This window comes from Carlito syrichta, unplaced genomic scaffold (genome assembly GCF_000164805.1).
Source record: "Carlito syrichta isolate Samal-C Ts95f unplaced genomic scaffold, Tarsius_syrichta-2.0.1 Scaffold126612, whole genome shotgun sequence".
Lineage (NCBI taxonomy): Eukaryota > Metazoa > Chordata > Mammalia > Primates > Tarsiidae > Carlito > Carlito syrichta.
This window is the reverse complement of record NW_007070708.1, coordinates 68334-87840: the sequence shown is the minus strand read 5'-3', so window position 1 is coordinate 87840 and position 19507 is coordinate 68334. Positions and strand designations below refer to the sequence as shown.

The window sequence follows — 19507 nt, the reverse complement described above, 5'->3', positions numbered from 1 at the left end:
CTTCCCTCAAAAATAGCTTGCTGGTGAAATTTCTGAGATAAGGTCTTTGCTATGTTGCCCAGGCTGGCCTCAAGCTCCTGGGTTCAAGCGATCTTCCTGCCTCGTCTCCCAGCAGCTGGGATTGCAGGTGTGTGCCACTGTGCCCAGCTTTGAAATTTTAAAAGCATTCCATTTAGTCATAGCCAAGGCAAAGGTGCCTGCTATCTTTGTTTCTATTCAATTTTGTACAAAAGCCAGCAAAGTAAGATAAGAAAAAGAAACAAATACATAAGGGCTAGAAACAAAAAAAATCTGTCACTATTCAGACACTACGATTATCCACATAGGAAAGTCCCAAATTTACAAATTATTAGCACTAATGATTTATTCAGAAAAGGTAATGAATATGAAATCCAGATCTAAATATCAACCTCCTCCCTCTGTACCATCAATACTCAGAAAGTAATTTTAAAAATTATCACTACAGTAGTTAAAAAATTTAAGGCACCTAAGAATAAATCTATCAAGATGTTAACTTCATAAAAGGATAAAATCTTCTTAAGGACACTAAAGATGACCTAAATAAATGGCAAGGTCCATGTTTATAAAAAGCTTCAATAGTAAGACACTGGCAACATCCCTCATGTTAATCTGGAACTCTAAACCAAAGTAATCGCTAATCTAACGTCTAGCTATAATAAAACTCTTAGCAAACTAGAGTTTTATTATAGCTAGACGTTAGATTGGCGATTACTTTGGCTCCAATCAATATCCACACAGGATTTCTGAGGAACCTAGTAAGCTGTTCTAAATCTACATGGAACAGCAAAAGCTAAAAACAGCCAAGGCAATTTTGAAGAAGTAGATGGGGTCTCCATTCCACCAGACATCAGGGATAACTAAACAATTATGGTTCTTCAGACAATATGGTCATGGCACAGGGACAGAGAAACGAGACCAAAGGCAGAGAGCCGAAAAAGGACAGGGAAGGCCCACAGCCAACACCTCCGGCCTTTTCCCTCAGGGCTCTGAGGCCTTTATGGGGTTCAGTGCTTGTTTTTGCCACATGGCTAGGGCATTTGCAAATTATCTCATTGTTCATCTATATTATAGTATATGTTCAGTGTAGCCCTAGAAGGAAAAATGATGCTGCACACAACCCTACCCTGTAATAAGTTACTGTAGCAAATAAAATGGCAATTGGTATTTTCAATGCTTTACACTATAAATCCTTGGTGGATTATTACAGAAGCATTTAAGAATACAGATATTTGGGGAGACTGGTTGAGTAATTTGGGGAGAAGATGTGGGCTGGAAAATCATTTTTCCCATTTAAAATAATGGAAAACAAGTACCCACTATTCATACATTAAACCATTCAGTACATTTTTAGGAAAAAGTATTTGGAAAACAAGGGAAACCTGTAGAGTTATTTAAGAAAATATCTATATGTAATAAACTATAAAAATGTGCATACTCCACATTGTCTAGTGGTTAAGGAACAATAAAAAAATTAAATAAAGCATCTTAAAAAATTTTGTATGAAATATCAAATACTTTCAAACTAACCAGTGGTTACCTGTGGAGTGCAGAGGCAGGAGAAAGAGATAGGAAAGACCCAGGAGGCTTCAACTACACACATCATGCTTTATTTCTTACACCAGGAGGTAGACATGCAGAGACCAATTGTTTTTTCTATGCAGCATCAGACATGCTCCTAGGTGGGTAATACACTGGGCGATCTCATTTAATCTCCCAAGCCACTTTATGAAAAACACTAACTCCACTTTACAAAGGAAGAAATTGAGGCTCAGAGAAAGCCAAAAGTTTGAACCCAGTCTGACTTTAAAGCTCTGTGACTTTCTATTATACTGTTTATCACTTCACCAAAGGGTGTCATAGTTAATCATTAAGAAGTTGTTTTAAAGAACAGGATATATGTAAATAGCCTTTCCCCTGCCCCAAATAGCAGACTTAATGAGAAGATTTCTACCTATTTGATAAACTGTTTCTTTCAGAAAAGCTAGACTATAACTGAAAAGGAGCTTTTTGCTCTGAGATACCAGGTTTAAAAAAGAGAACAAAAGAGAACTCCAATAGCCAGATCTCTGAAATTCATCTCAGTCATCAACTCTGCCTAAAGGGGACTTGGCTGCCTTGCTGATTCTCTCCCTCTCCCACACATCCATGTGGGAAGGAGGGGGAGATTTTCTGAGAGAAGGCAAAATAAGAGTTTCTTTACAAACTCTTTGATTTCATCTGCTTTGGAACAAAGGGATTCTGAGAGCCACTAAGACCTTGAAGTCCTAGTTCTATTTTTTTAAATTAAACGTTTTATTTTGTGATAACTGTAGATTCACACATGTAGTTCTAAGAAATACAGAAAGAGCTAGAGTATCCCTCACCCAGTCTTCCCTGATGCTAACATCTTAGGTAACTATAATACAATAACACAACCACAATACTGACATTCACAGAGTCAGGAAACAAAACTGTTCCATCACCACTCTAGTCCTATTTTTAACCTCTGGTTACACCTAACTTACTACTGAAAATCAGGCGTTTTCAGCACAGGGGACAATCTTCAGGACCAATTATAACATGTCATAGATGCTTACCCTTCTGCACCTTGGCACCACCTTAATAAGAAGTGACTTGGGAAGTTGACAGGTTCCAATGGGACTCCCAACTGCCGGGCAATTGTCAGATAGAGCAGAGACATGCTGATTGGGATTCCTGTTCTGCGGATCAAAACCTAAAGGGAGAAAAACGTGTGTGGTTTATGGAGATGAACTACCTGTTCTAGTTATTTCTTCATTTTATTTTTACTTAAAAAATTTTTTTTAATTTTAAAGATGAGAGGTTCAATTCAAGATTAGGTATAAAAGTGGTCATCGTATAGGTAAAAGTTTAGGCCTCCCTTTGGTCCCCACTTTGTCTGGTTTGAGATCAGGTACCCTTATTGATGTTGTATCCCCCGCCACCTACTCTGGCAGTATCCTGCTACCGCCAATTCCTTTCTTATAGTATTATGATAAATGTTCAGGGTCTGCTTATGAATGAGAACATGTAGTATTCTGTTCTTTGTTTCTGTGAAGAACTAGACATTGATCTTCCATACGTCCCAGCAATTTCTCTACTGGGAATATAACCAGAGGAACTCAAATCATTCTACAAAAGATACCAGCACACACACGTTTACTGCAGTACTATTCACAATAGCAAAAACATGGAACCAACTGTGCTGTCCACTGAAACTGGACTGGATTAAAAAAATTTACATATACAATACGGAATATTACGCAGCAATAAAGAAGACAAACATATGGACTCTGTAGAAAATTGGATGGATTTAGAGCCGATCATACTCATTTTCTCAAAAAACATTCTCATAGGCACCTTTGGCGCATCAGGCATGATGCTTGTTTTGAGGCTTAAGTGGAAGAATATTTCATTTACGTAGCTCAGGGGTCAGCCAATTACAGCCCATGGCAAATACAGTCCGTCAACTATTTTTGTTTCTGTGTAAAGGAGTTTACATTTTTTTTTGAGTTGGAGTCTCACTGTGTTACCCAGACTGGAGTGCAGCAGCCTCTACCTGTTGGGCTCCGGCGATCCTTCTGCCTCAGCCTTCCAAGTAGCTGGAACTACAGGCATGCGCTACCATGCCTGGCTCATTTTTTATTTATTGTAGAGATGAGGTCTCGCCAAGTTGCCCAGGCAGGTCTCGAACCTGCAGGCTCAGGCAATCCACTCACCTCAGCCTCTCAAAGGCGCGGGATTACAAGCTGAGCCACCGAGCCTGGCTGAGTTTACATTTTTTAATGTTTGAAAAATAGTTGACAGAATACTATTTTGTAACATATGAGAATTACAAGAAATTCAAATTCCAATGTTCATGTATAAAGTTTTGTTGGGACACAATCATACTCACCTGGTTTTATATTGTCTGTGCTTCCTTTCACACTATAGTTGCAGAATCTGGTAGTTGATGACTGAGACCAGAAGGCCTGCAATGCTCAAACTGACGGCATGGCCCTTTACAGAAAATTTTTGCTGAGCCGATTTAGGCCCTCCTTCTTTCAGAAAGAATTTAAGACCATTTCAAGGAAAGGGTATATGATATAATAAAATGAAAGTAGCAGATAGAGCAACAAAATAGGTATGAAAATGGAGCCAGGAAAGAAGTAAATAAAACATGAATATCAAAGTCGTGTGAATTTGACACAGATGGGTCACAGGTTTCCTCTAACCTGCTTGGAGACCAGTGCAAAGAGAAAGACCTGATCAGTTTCCCAGTTTAGTGTACACAAGAAACAAACAGACCAATCGGAGTCAGAGAAATACCTATTTCTAGTCAGAAATTTACCTCAAGGATTTATATACAAAGGACATCCCATGATGAAACAGATAAAATCCATAGCAATATCCTTATAGGAGAGGAAAAAAATGAGTTTCACCAGGCACTGAGAGATGCAAAAGACATAGACTTGCCATCAGGAAATGTAGTGTATCAGAGATAAGCTTTATGTGTGTGTGTGTATACACATACATACATATATAAAACTCTACCCATATTTACCTGGTGCATATATAAGTTTAGAGCATTATAGTAATCCATTCGATTCCCCTTGAACTTCAGTTGGTCATACAGGACATAGTTCATGGCATCCAGCACCTGGCTCTGAAGCTCTATTTCCATTATCATGGGAGATTCACCTGAAACACAGAGATCTACTCTGGGACACAGCACAAACATGGTCGTGACCGGTGCCCCCCAAAAACTCATAACACGTAAACACTGGCAATGGCTTAGCAATATTAATCAAGTGTCACCAATCCAGAAATCAGAAGAGAGTATGTATTTAAAGTCTTTGAGATGACCCAGATAAACATGTGACTGTGTCATTTGCCACCTTTTCATGTCATCATAGAAGTACACAAAGAAATGTCCCAAATTAACCAACTCCTCCAGAGATTTTCTTTTGCAAGCAGAGCTGGATCTAAAGCAATGCCACACCTGCCTTGAAGGTCAAGCTGGGGTGGCGACCGTTAATGCCCCGCAAGGTTTTGCAAACAAGCTCTACAATGCTGTCAATCTGGGCCTGAATGTCTTTGAGGCTGATGTCGGATAGAGGGTTGCAGTACTGGTCAATATACACGGCACCTAAAAATGAACAAGAAACATGGAATAAATCCTTAAGTTTATTTTATTCTTATTAGTTTATAATGTGACCCTAGACACCCTGGGATATGGCTCTTTACATCATCCCACTGGACAAGCTCATTTTTGCTACCAAGTCTTGCTGCTAACACACTGAGAAGGAGCAACAAACATTTTGAAAACAAAAAAGATTATATTTGACATTTTTTTAAGAAAAGAGGATCTTGCTCTGGGGCCCAAGCTTGAGTGCAGTGGCAATGAACATTGCTCGCTACAGCCTTCAACTCCTGGGCTCAAGTGATACCCCGACTCAGCCTCCTAAGTAGCTGGGATTAAGGCGTAAGCCACCATGCCCAGCTAGTTTTTTTTTTTTTTTGAAGAATCGAAACTCTCAGCCGGGCTTGGTGGCTCAGCCTGTAATCCCGCGCCTCTGGGAGGCTGAGGTGAGTGGATTGCCTGAGCCCGCGGGTTCGAGACCCATCTGGGCAGCGAGACCTCATCTCTACAATAAATCAAAAAAATCAGCCAGGCATGGTAGCGCATGCCTGTAACCCCGGCTACTTGGAAGGCTGAGGTGGAAGGATCGCCGGAGCCCAGCAGGTCGAGGCTGCGGTGGCCAGGAGCGTGCCACTGCACTCCAGTCTGGGCGACAGAGTGAGACTCCAACTAAAAAAAATAAAAAATTAAAAATTAAAAAAATAAAATAAAATAAAAGAATTGAAACTCTCTCAGAGGTCATGGCTAAAAAACTGGGTGATATGTGGCATATTTCCATATTCTATTACTAAAGGAAATAAATATTATAAAGGAGATCTTTTCAAGCTACTTCTCTTTCCCTCTCAAACTCTCTTATAGGTTTAAACTCCAACAACTCTGAAGACCTAATGGTATAAACCAGTTCATTTTAAAAAAAGTATAATCCCCCCCAAAACTATGAAAGCCCTCAATAACAGATATGCCTTTTCAACAAATTACACTTTTCAAGAGTGAACAGTAGATGGACTTTGGAGATAATCAGGGAACCTGCAGAACAAAAGCTGTATAAAGCATATTGAAGACACTAAAAATCACTACTCTTCAAAGACTTAGGTCATTTTTTTTTAACCAGAGACTGAACGGCTAGCATCATCATTTGAGTACAGGACATTTTCACTTGACAAGCCCTCAAGTCATCCTAAATTCAAGAGATCTCAAAGCAGCTTGAAACCTTGACTCTCCTACCACCACCCCAAGGAGATGAAAGTTGAATAGTTGTTAAGAGACCTTGACTCCAGTCGCAGTGTTGTAGACTGACCAGGGACTGGTTTCTGGGCCTCTGTGGGCCCAAGCTTTCTCACCTTAGGCTGCAGGAGTTTATGATGCCCTTCCCTAAAGTCCACTCCAACCTAATGTTATGAATCCTAGATTGCTTCAACGGCATCAGTGTTATTCTAGCCAGTCACCAAGGATTGTAACCCTAGAGCCAACTACTATTCACTTAACTACTTAAAAACCTTCAGCAGCTTCCCGATGCCGACAGCACTAATTTGGATGGGTTATAAGAAAATTATAATATACCTTCCTATTTGGAAAATAAAAAGAAGTATTCGTTTTCATATATAAGCTATAGAAAATAAAGCCTGCCAAACACTTAACTGTGAAATGAACAGAAGATAGAACGATTCTCGACTGCAATGTACGTATGTGAGAGGATACCAGGGTGGTAAGGGTATTTTATATTAAATATTTATATTGAACTGAGAGATTTTTAATTTCCTTTTGGAAGATACCAGATTTTCATGCAGTCAACTAGTATCTACACTATACACTGGGGGGCACACAGTGATCATAACCTAAGGACTAGGAATATAAAAAACTTAGTAACCAGTTGGAGAAGCAAAATGTATACATGGGAAACCCTAAGACAGTTTACTACTAAATGCTACTGCAAAATCTTTAAGCAGTCAGTTGAAACTTGATAGAAGTGAAGCTTGAGCTGAACTGTGGAGGGTGAGTAGGACTTTCAAAAAGAATTATGAGAAGAGGGATACCACGAATAAGAAAGTGAAGCCAAGCAGGGCTCGGTGGCTCAGCCTGTAATCCTGTGTTTTGGGAGGCTGAGGTGAGTGGATTGCCTGAGCCTGCGGGTTTGAGACCTGCCTGGGCAACTTGACAAGACCTCACCTCTACAATAAATCAAAAAATTAGCCGGGCATGGTAGCGCGTGCCTGTAGTTCCAGCTACTTGGAAGGCTGAGGCAGAAGGATCACTGGAGCCCAGCAGGTCGAGGCTGCGGTGGCTGGGAACGTGCCACTGCACTCCAGTCTGGGCAACAGAGTGAGACTTCAACTCAAAAAAGGAAGAAAGGCACTCGTCTGGACAAAGGCCTCGTGTTTGGATTTGGGGGAGGATCAGATTATGAAGGGCATTGAGAAGCAAGCCTAGAGTATATTTAAGAGGGAAAGCAGTTGTCACCACTGCAGGTTCGCATGGAGTGATGAAAAGTTGGGTTTCAGATGGGTCTGGCACTGATGTTTTGGCTGACTTGAGGGCAGGAGGAGGTGATTCTCCTTAAACCAAGTATTCCTTAGAAAACTGTTGTTGAGAGAGACAGCCAGAGGCTGCATGAGAATGGTAAGAGAAGCCAGGCACAGTGGCCCACACCTGTAGTTCCAGTTACTCAGGAGGCTGAGGTGGGAGGACTGCTTAAGCCTAGAAATTCAAATCTAGCCTAGGCAATATAGTGAGATCCCATCTCTTAAAAAAAAAAAGAATAGTAATTGAATGGAGACCCCTATGAGATACATTAGAAGGGGGAAAAAAAACCCAAAACGAAAAACAATGAATTAATTCATCAGGAGTAGGGAATGAATGATTAGTCATATCGGTTTTTTCATAACCACAGTGTATGGGAGGGTTTGTGTAATAATGTAGGAATGTAAAGGTTTTTTTAAAAAATGAAGTTACCATGCGATTCCATGGAAGTGAATAATGCATAACTTCCTTGGAGGAAAAAAAAATGAAGTCACATTTTGTTTCTGTTCAATTTAATAAGAACAGATAGTCCCTTCATCCTGCCTGTCCACTCAACTTCTTTGTCCTCACTTCTCATCAAGGACGAGCAGTCTCACAGATGCTCAAGAACATTCTGTCCTCAATAAACTCCAACCAGCGAGGATAGGAGATCTGCTCAAGGTCACTGGAAGTCAAAACCAGATACATTTATTTCTGATTTGGAAATGATGCTTTTTTAAAGCTTAGAAAAACAAGGAACTCACCTTATTAGCTAAAATATTGATCTCACGCTGGAAACCAATGATGCATCTTGAAAAAATACTATCTTTTTAGCTGACTTTGGCAAAATCTTAGCTCTAAATTTAATCGTTTTGCCTACTTCATTGGTCAGGACACACAATCTAACCTGCAGAAGCCCACACAGCATGGTGTGCTTTGCACAGCTTTGTCACCAGGAACAGGTGCCACTACATCTCTTATAGCCTGCTCAGTCACCTTGGAAGTGCCACTGTCCACGGACACAGGAAAAGACCTACCTTCAAGATATGACTCATAGTCATCAGGCTGCTGAAGGAAAGCCTTAAGATTATTTAAAATCTTCTGTTGCCGCAGGTAGTAAAGAATTTTTTTGGCATAGTATTTCCAGGTCAAAGCTTTTCTAGAAAAACAAACATGTCAAAAATTAAGATCTGAAAACTTTCAATTACGTATTTTTCACTTCACACTAACCATGCCATGTAGTCTACTTAATAAGAAAAATGTAATTGGCTCATGATTGTGTAGTACTTATTATCATGGAAGCAGACAGAACAGGTTAACTCTGCATTTGTAATATAACACTGAATCAGCTGCATTGAAATCTGAGAAACGGCTGGGCTCGGTGGCTCAGCCTGTAATCCCACGCTTTGGGAGGCTGAGGTAAGTGAACTGCCTGAACCCGCGGGTTCAAGACCCGCCTGGGCAACTTTCTATCTTTGGTGAAAGGAAATGGAAGACCAGCCTGAAAAGTGAATTGAGCTGAGTGATCCTCAGGCGTGGGAACACACCTGGAACCATTTGCAGGTCCCCCATCTAGGGACACTGAGGCCATGGGCTCTCTTTTCTCTGGCACACACTGCCATGGTGAACTTACGCAGCTGATGGTAAGCACTGACAACCTTACTTTATTTTTAAAAGAGTTCTCCAATGAACTCAGATCTGTATATCCAACCACTACTATCCAACTCCACATCCCACTTGGATAGCTTTGTGTACCTTCCTCTGTCCCTCCTTAGAGTCACCCTCCTCTCTGCTCAATGCACCTCCATCATCCAGTGCGGCCAAAAACCTTCGAGTCATACTGGATGCCTTGCTTTCTCTCATAAACCACCTTAACCTGTCAGCCAATGCTACCAGTGATGTCTTCAAAATATATCCAAAATGTGAACACTTCTCACTAGCTGACCCACTTCACCATCTTTTGTCTGTATTACAGCAACGTCTTCCTAACTGAGCTTCCTGCTTCAAACCTGGACCCTTGCATCTATCCTCAATAAGCAGGCAGAAAGTGTACCCACACTTTACCTGTATGATGACCATGTATGTACCTCATTTGTACCCATTTTTAAAATAAAATAATTAAAAATTATATTAAAAGAAAATAAGCAGGCAGAGTGCTCCATTTATGATCACTCATAGCTCCATGATCTCTGCCCCCAGTTCTCCAGTGGCTGCCCAATGTGCTCAAAGTAAAAGCCCAAGTCCTAATGAGGACCTGTAAGGTCTCTTCCACTCTCGCCCCATTATTTCTCTGACCTCAATTCCTGCTACTCTCCATCAGCCCAGTCACACTGGTGTCCCTGTTGTCCCTTTACCACACCTGGTTGGTGGTGCTCACCTTTGCACTTTCCATTTCTTCTGACCAGAACATTCTCTTCCTGGAGACCTGCAGTCTGTTTTCTCATCTCCTCCTAGGTCTTGATTCAAATATCCCTTTGACTAAGGCTCCTCCCGCACCCTACTTAAGATGACACCCTCGTCACCATTTTCTTGCCTTCCCTGATAAATATTTCTCTACCGCACTTTTCATTTTTTAATGTAATAACGATCCCATTTTTTAGTGCCTATCTCACGCACTACAGTGTAAGTCCCACAAAAGGTGGGATTTTTTTGTGTGTTGTTCACCACTGCATCCCCAGTGTCTAGAATAGTATTGGCACACAGTACACTCAATTAAAACTTGTTGAGTGAATAAAACTCTTCATCAGATCTCTCAAATATACATAGAAATTATAAGAAAGAAATAGACAGTGATTAAGCATATCTGGCTGACTTCATAAAGAAACAGAACACATTAATCTGGAGAGAGGGAAATGAAAATCAGCAAACCTATGTATTATCTACTTTTTAACCTTTAAGTTGAAAGATACATCAATCTAGAAAACCGCATGACACAATAGCTCAATGAATCATTATAAGGCAACACTCTTGGGTCCACCACTCTGCAGACAGCCCGGACGTCCTCTAGAACCCGCTCCGTCCCCTTAACAATCATCACACTCCTCACCGCTACAGCCTTCACGTCTTTGCCCTCCTCTGTAGTGTAACCACCAAGTGTGCATCCCTAAGCACTCTGGTCTGTTTCTATGTCTTTTATATTTCTTAACCTACAGGATCCTACTCCATCTTCTTTTCCCTCTGCATTTTATTTGCTGAAGAAACAAGGTTGTTTGACCTGTAGCTTCCCACAGTCTGAAATTTGCTGATTGTATCCACATGATGTAGTTTAACATGTTCTCTGTCTTCTGAATCTCAGAAGATTCAGAAGACAGAAGACATGTTAAACTACATCATGTGGATGGAGAGGCTCAATGGGACTCAGATTCCATTTGGCAAGACAATTTCATAGGAGGCAGTGCATTCTTCCATCAGGAGGCAATAATGCCAGGTGGTCTATTTTGTGATGCTGGCAGCCATTGCTATTCAATGCCTTGACCTGTTAATTTGTTAAGGTTACAAAGTGGTGGTATTAGTTTTTCTTTTTCTTTTTTTTTTGATATAGGGTCTCATTCTGTTGCCCAGATGAGCTCATGGCTTACTGCAGCCTCAAACTCCTGAGCTCAAACAATCCTCCTATCTTGGCCTCCCAAGTAGCTGGGACTACAGGTGCATCACCATACCTAGCTAATAAATTTTTATTTTTTTGTAGAAACAGAGTCTCACTATGTTGTCCAGGCTGGTCTCAAATTCCAGGCCTCAAGTGATCCTTCTACTTCAACCTCCCAAAGTGCTAGGATTATAGGGGTAAGTCGCTGTGCCTGGTTGACAAAGTGGTAATGTTCTAATTTAGCCATCTCTTTGTTATTAGCTGGAATACATCTACAAAGAAAAACATGGCTGGGCACGATGACTCATGCCTATAATCCCAGCTCTATGGGAGACCAAGGCAAGGAGGATCACTTGAGGTCAGGAGTTTGAGACCAGCCTGGGCAATGTAGCAAGATCGTGTCTCTAAAAAAGGAAAAAAAGAAAAGCTTTCCCTCATCTGCTATTTGATCCCCCAATGGTATAGGAGATAGAAGAGGTGGGATAAATGTTCATGTCTTTCTGTTTATTTATAATTCTTCAAAATTTGATTTGGGTTCTCTAAAGGTGACCAATTAATTGTTGTTTTTACTTCTTACTATGACTATATGGAATAACATATATTTGATGTTTCAATCCTTTCTAGTTACAATCCACATTGTCACATCTTTGGCCAATGGAACTTCTTTATGTTGGTCCCTGAACATATCTGACATGAAGTATTGTCAATTTCTTGCTATCTGGCTCCAGGCTTCCAAGAGGCCCCAGTCTCATCTTTTAAAGTTCCTGCGGTGGCTCACACCTGTAATCCCAGCACTTTGGGAGGCAGAGGAGAGAGGGCTGCCCAAGTCCAGGGGTTCAAGACAAGCCCGCACAACTTGGTTAGACCTTGTCTCTACAATAAATCAAAAAATCAGCTGGGCGTGGTGGCGAGCCTTTAGTTCCAGTTACTTGAAAGGCTGAGGTAGAAGTATTGCCTGAGCCCAGAAGGTTAAGGCTGCAGTGGCTGTAAGCTTGCCACCGCACTCCAGCCTGGGTGACAGAGTGAGACTCCACCTCAAAACAAACAAAATAATAATAAAGTTCCTGCATTGGACCTAGAATCAATAATTTCTCCAAAAACTCAGACTTCTTTTAGTGGAAGACATCCTATCAAGATCACAATCTGAAGCTAGGGAAGGTTGTCTCTACTGGGTTGGTCATTAGTTCTAAACCTTTTCAGTAGACAGAGCTCGTAAGGGGTGTGTGTGTGTGTGTGTGTGTGTGTGTGTGTGTGTGTGTACATACATACAGACACATATACCTACATATATTAAGATATAAAAATACCTCATGAGTTCATACTGACACTTCTAGTTCACATTCAGAAATATATGGCTTTGACCATCTTCTATCTTCTATCTGTATCTTCTTCATTCCAGAATTCTACTTCTCCAGATTACCAGAGATGACAGAATTAGAATATCACTAATTATTCATTTGCTTCATTCCATACATTTCTCTCTCATACATACACTAGCTTCAGAATAATAAGACTAACATTCTCATCACTTTTATGATTACTGAAAACACCTAAATATTGTGCACATATTCCCCACTGTGTCCACTCTTTTTTATTTTTATTTTTAAGAGATGCACTGTATCCACACTTACAGGGTTATGGTCATTACACATGCAATACTTTCTCCCCTATGACCCTCATTGAATTTAATCCTACAAATAAACATATTTAATGCTCACCACCAGTCCTTATGTCAGTGTCTCTCTGTATGTTTGCTTGTTTAAAGCTCATCTTCCAGTAGATTTGCTAGCAAGGGCTACAAAGTTCCCAAGTTTTTGTGAACTGATAAGTTTGTCTGTAGTCTTTATATCTGGAAGTCAGTTTGGCTGTATATAAAAATCCTTGGCAGACATTTTGTTTAGATCTTTGAGTATCTTAAATATGTTACTTCTCCCTCCTTTGGCATAAAGTATTGCTGTTGAAAGTCTGATGACATTCTGATTTTCTTTTCCTTATAAATGACTTTTTTTTTTCCTTAGATGCCCAAAGGGCTTTTCTGTCTTTAAAATCCATTTCCTAAAAAATAGTCTGAGTACTGATCATTCTGGGTCAATTTTCTCAGTGTGTGTCCCTTCGATATGTTGCTTCCAATCTTTATTGTATGATGTACTCTTTTTTAAGACCATGTAGAACATTATAAATGCAAATTGTTTTCAAATATCCAAAGGCTGACACATTAGCATTTATAGAAACTACCCTTTTTCCTCCCTATGCTGTTCATATCCAAACCACCAGCAATCATGAGGAATAACTATAAACAGGGTGCTCCATAAAAACTAGTATGCCAAAATACTTTTAAAATGTGAAGTGTTTCTTGTTATTAAAAACCAACCCTATTTTAGGCTCAGAATATGTGTTGGGTTAAGGGGTAATATATTTATATTTACATTGAAAAAGACTACTATAACAATATACGTCTTCACTGACTATGCATTTTTGTCTATTTTGCCAGTCTGATAAACAAAAAACAATATTTCATTGTTCTTTTATTTAACCTTTTTTGAATAGTGAATTCAAAGTTTTTGTTTTTTTTTTAATTATTATCAGCCATTTGGATTGCTCTTCTGTGAATGTTGTCCTTCTATGCTTTGTACATTTTTCAATGTCTTTTTGGAAATTCCTAAGAGTTCTATTGACTTTGGTCATATAGAAGTTTATTTTTTAATCAGAGGATTATTTGTTTATGTCTTTTATTGATAATATATCTGCATTATCAGTCTTCGTTAAGGAGGTCTCCCTAGACTGCACATGAAATTTCCTATTTTCTTGAGGGATTTGTATTGTAATCATTTAAAAATTTCAGTTCTTTAATCCTTTGAAATAATTTTGTTGCATAAGATGCACATTTTCCTTTCTTCCAGATGGATATTCAGTTATGTCCAATAATATTTATTAAATAATCAATTTTCCCCTTAGAGTTTAAATGCATTAAATTATTTTTTATTCTGGGATGTGATTCTTAATTTTCCTTTGCTAGGGATGTGGCTATTTTTATCTAATCATTGCACTGTCTTGATTATACGTGGCTTTATAATATGCCCTAATACCTAGTAATGCAAGTTTCTCATTATGATTATGATTATTTTTATTTATTTATTTTTTTGAGTGGAGTCTCACTCTGTCGCCCAGACTGGAGTGCAGTGGCCGCTCCCGGCCACTGTAGCCTCGACCTGCTGGGCTCCGGCGATCCTTCCACCTCAGCCTTCCAAGTAGCCAGAATTACAGGCATGCGCTACCATGCCCGGCTGATTTTTTTATTTATTGTAGAGATGAGGTCTCGCCAAGTTACCCAGGTGGGTCTCGAACCCGCAGGCTCAGGCAATTCACTCACCTCAGCCTCCCAAAGTGCGGGATTACAGGCTGAGCCACCGAGCACGGCTTCATTATGATTATTTTTTTAAAAATTTTCTGACTCTTCTTATAATTTCTCTTAAGGAAAATACTGAACTAGCATTCTTATCTTCCATCACTAGAAAGTTTTCAGAACTTTTAGAGCAGAAAATCTTTTCCACAGGCAAGTTAGGCTGGAAGCCAAGTCATCTTTCAAGTAAACTAGAGATTAAGTACCACAGGTTGTATATATTCTATGACAATATTATCCAAATGAAAAATAAAACCCTCTTCTTCCCCCCCAAAATACCCTTGTTTGGATCCTAACTGGTATGGCATTAGGTTTATAAAGTTAATTTTGAGAGAACATCTGTGTGAGAGTAAGTCTTCCCATTTAAGGACATGCCACCACTTATTTTGTTATTCAATAATATTCTACAGTCTGACCTAGGAAACCCATTCCCAGGAATCTATTGCTTAGAAATGAAACCACCAGAAGCATCACTCTTCATAGTGACACAAAATGGAAAAGAAAATGGTTTCTGGTCAATAGGAGAATGATTAAATAAATTACGCAAAACACTACAAAATAGTAGGTAGCTGTTAACACAAGTGAATTTGATTTTCTACCACTTGATTAGTATAGATTTCCATAAGGTAATGTTGAGCCAAAAAAAAAAAAAAGATGTAGAAAAGCACCTACTCTCAATTTTGGTAATTAATAATCCCCCTCCCCCCTTCCCCATATGCATCACCATCTACTGGCATGCAAGAAGATAACCGAGGTTGTTATCAAGAATTACAGAATGGGGTCAGAAGGCCAGTGCAAATGGAGGACTAGGGAGGAAGAAGGAAACAGCATAAATAAGAAAAATGAAATCTGTACTAAACATCAAACCAAACAACAAATTACATATCCATGAAATGGCATTTATATATTTAAAAGTATATAGGTATGTGTGTAAAAAACACAAGTCAGCTTTTATTTTAAGGCTGTACAATACTGACTATTAGATCATACTTCAATTCATTTATAGATAAACCAAAATAGAAACGGAAAAATGACCTCTGCATCTGAACACATCCAAGGCCTAGAATAGTGACACGTCTTACCTCTACCCACAGCTGATCCACTAATAGATACTTCTCTCCTAAATCCCCTTAAAAAACAACAACAGAAAGAGTTTATGCCTTGTTTGTGAGTTATTTCACAATGATTTCTCTTAAACTAGCATTCTTATCTTCCATCACTAGAAAATTTTCAGAACTTTTAGAGTAGAAAATCTTTTCTACAGGCATGTCAGGCTGGAAGCCAAGTCATCTTCCAGGTAAACTGGAAAATAATCTCCATGAAAAAACTAGAAGGCATAAAAATTTAAGCAACAACCAAGCGATAATGGGCTCTTCCTGATCAGGAGAGTACCTAAGTTAATAGTTTTCTGACTGAGAGGTAAAAGAAAGGTTAAACCAAATATCTGTAATGTTCAAGACCAAAGTAAGATTATTTTCTTCCAAAATTCAGAAATTGTAAAAAACATCCATTAAATCAAGACATATCCAAGAAATTCCTTTTTAAAAAATAGGTTCAATTCAAGACAAGGCAAATTTGGTAGTGAAAGGTAGAGAGGTAATAATAAAAGAAGGATCATTTATATTACTGAAAGGTTCCTAAATGACATAACAGATGCAAGTGCCCGGAGCAAATATTTGACCTGCAGCAGCACTAAACATTAATTTCCTTTTCTTTCCATACGGATTTTTGAAAGGTTTCTTTTTATGCCAATCGTCTTGGTACATTTACATTATATTCACCGAACTTTTCCAAATTGTAACTATGGCAACACATGGAATATTTGGAAACACATGTTCCAGGGTTCTCCCATATACAAATCATAGCATTTTGTTCTGGAGTTAGAACAACAAAATTCCTGCTAAACCTATGGCTTACCTTCCTTCCATATTTAGGATACACACCAATTCATCCTCAAAAAATATCTCTGGTCCCTCAAGGTTCTCAATGTCACTGAAGCCATTGCAAGGAACCTATGAAGAAGACATGTACAAGTATGCCTCAATTACGCGTATTAATGTAACAGTCACTCTCATACACAAATCTAAGCTGCAAACAAAGATGCCCACTACTATGAACAGTGGTAACAGTGGCTATTTTACACTACCTTGCACTACCCACCATGGATGGAAGTAACAACACATGTAATTTGTTCAGATCTTGTTGTTACTTGTAAATTAATTATGTTTTCACAGACTGAAATTTCTGAAAGTGATTGATTCAGAGCTCTAATGTGAAGAAAAACAGCTCTGAAACAAGGACTAGAAATAAAAAATCTCATAATTAGTACTATTTCCCGCTGTCTACGGTACACTTAATTAGGAGAACAGGGTCAGAGAGGTAAGTGTAATATGAAGGGCAGCTCCTTGAACCCACTGAGCAGGCTTTCTCTGTAAACTGAGGTGGCGGTACAGACGGCTTTAAGATCCTCTCAGTTTAAAATTCTAGGACTTCGCCCACTTTTCTTTTTGAAAGTAGTCTGAACATTCAGGTCAACCTGGGTGCATGCTGAGAACATAGGAACACCAGGGTCCTGGCCCAAAGCAATCACCCACCCACAGATCAATCTTAAGTATGCTCCTGCTGTGTTCAAAGTTCTTGACATACTTCTAATTAAGCAGTGGTAGAGGGAAAGAGGGAGCTAAGGAAAAAACAAAACAATTCATCATTATTAGACAATGGTGCAGACTGATAAAAATGCACACAAAACCAGCTGGACTAGCAATAGAGGTTGCAAACTAGTAGCCCATGACCACCCCACCAAACACATCTAGCGCCAAAATAAATGTGTGTGCAAACACATTTAAACCAGTATTTACAATTTATGATTGTGAATGCTTTTAGCCAGGGCACAATTTCTCCAAAGCAGAATATAAGTTTTGCTTATTCTGACATCAATAAACATTTTTAGAAATGAGTTACACTAGGGAATTCTATTTTTATTCTCTATAGGGGAATATGTTCAACTTGTTCAAAGTTCAAATTTTTCCTTTCAAAAGTTGAAAAGCCTTGAAAACATTTCGAATTGTATTAACTCCATTAACTAAGAGTAATTAAAATTTAAAAATCAGCAGCAGTCTTCAGTAAAACAGGACAGTAAAATATCAGGCTGGCTTTATTTCTAGACCCCACAATCAGAAATAAACATCTAATAGCTGGATGAATTTCAAACATCAGAGTGAACTATTTTCCAGAGTTACAAAATGTTAGGAATCAGGAACAGAAACAGAAACTTCCACGAGGCATTCTGAGAAAGGAAAAAACCCAACATCAAGCATTTCAGCACTATTAAAAAAAAAAAACTCTTCATGGATAATGAATGCAAGACAATTCTGAGGGAGTCATAATTCTGATTTATAGGTAGCTTTTAATCCTGTTACCTTAACAAATAATGCAGTTCACTACTGAGTAGAACCTGCAAAGCCTGAGAGAAGAACCACATTAATTTCGCCAACCCTTCCAGGCAAACAACTGGGAGAAATTTACAGTGTTCAATCATTGATGATTCCCCAAACAATGTGGAGGCTGCAAAACATTCGTTCTACCTACTTGGAGAGAAATAAAGCTGATCTAGATTCCCTCTACATGGTGCAGTGTGCGACCTTCCCTATTCCCTCCACCCCCATTCTCTCTGGCTTTACAAAAGTAAAGCTGGCGAGGACAAATGGCTTCGTGCTGTTGGAGAGGAAGAAAAGGACACAATGACTCTTGCAGCCAAGTGAGTGAGTAAGGGATTGTAAGAGCACTGAAAAGGAGGTATCAAAAAGATCTGGATGAGCTAACGCCTGCAGACCCAGACACCCAGACACCCAGACACACACACACAACCAAGCCACAGCTTAGAGCCCCATCAACAGATCCTTACATGCTCTGAAAAGAACCTCTTTGAGAAGGAGGCTACAATCTTTCGCGCTTCCACCCAGACACAGACACACACACACACACACACAATCTTTCGCGCTTCCACCCAGACACAGACACACACACACACACACACACTACTACCAGGCCACAGCTTAGAGCCCCATCAACAGATCCTTACGTGCTCTGAAAAGAACCTCTTTGAGAAGGAGGCTACAATCTTCCGCGCTTCCAACCCAGCTTTCTGGCGAACTTTATACTCCTCCAACCAATTGACGTAGTCGGTGGGGCTGTAGTGTTTCATAAGGGAAGGCCACCTACAAGGAGAGAAACACCCCCTCAGCTTAACCGAGACTCAAAGGCAGGGGGACACGCATCAAAGGCAGCCTTGAAAAACAGGGGCAGCGGTCCGGTCTGGTAGTCAGAGGGGCCCGGGCGATGGCCCTCGTTCAAACCTCCACCCGGCGCGCAAGCCCTCACTCGCGGTGTGACCTTGGCGTGGCGACAGACGTGCTGGGTCTATAAAATGGGGACAGGTGTAGCAACAACAACGAGGATGACGACGACGATGACAGCGAGCCCTGACTGCGCGCCTCCGAAGAGCCGGGCCCGGGGTGCGTGCTTCCCACACATCATCTCATCTAACAACCACGGTAGAGGTTTTTTGCTATGTGCAAAGATCGTTCGCACGCCGAGTCGATGAATGAGGCTCGAAAAAAGAGATGCCGCTACCCCCAAGGTCACAGGGGGAGCACGCGGGGCCAGATTCGAGCCCGGGTCTCCCCCGAAATCCGTGCCGTCCACCACCAGCCAGGGGATGCTGCACCCGCTAGACGATTGCATCACTGGATCCGTGTAAACATTTTAGCACGGAGTCGGGCACAAAAGAAGCGCGCAAAATGGACCAGCCGCGGCGCCACCAGCGTCATCCTGGATCGAGGGCCCGCGTGCGGGGCGCTCCTAGATGCGCCATCTGGGGCCCGGG

The 19507-nt window shown here is 40.2% G+C and overlaps 1 protein-coding gene across 2 annotated transcripts in view; it reads right to left on the bottom strand.

Moving 5' to 3' along the window:
* FBXO21 (F-box protein 21) overlaps positions 1-19507 on the bottom strand; it is a 42462-nt gene that overhangs the window by 22443 nt on the left and 512 nt on the right. For both annotated transcript variants that reach the window (XM_008048763.2, XM_008048764.2), the window contains exons 2-7: positions 18704-18839; positions 16540-16634; positions 8674-8795; positions 5000-5146; positions 4562-4698; positions 2598-2734 (exon numbers count right to left, since the gene is read on the bottom strand). In XM_008048763.2, the coding sequence (XP_008046954.1) occupies positions 2598-2734; positions 4562-4698; positions 5000-5146; positions 8674-8795; positions 16540-16634; positions 18704-18839 (774 nt within the window). The remainder of the gene's footprint in view (positions 1-2597; positions 2735-4561; positions 4699-4999; positions 5147-8673; positions 8796-16539; positions 16635-18703; positions 18840-19507) is intronic.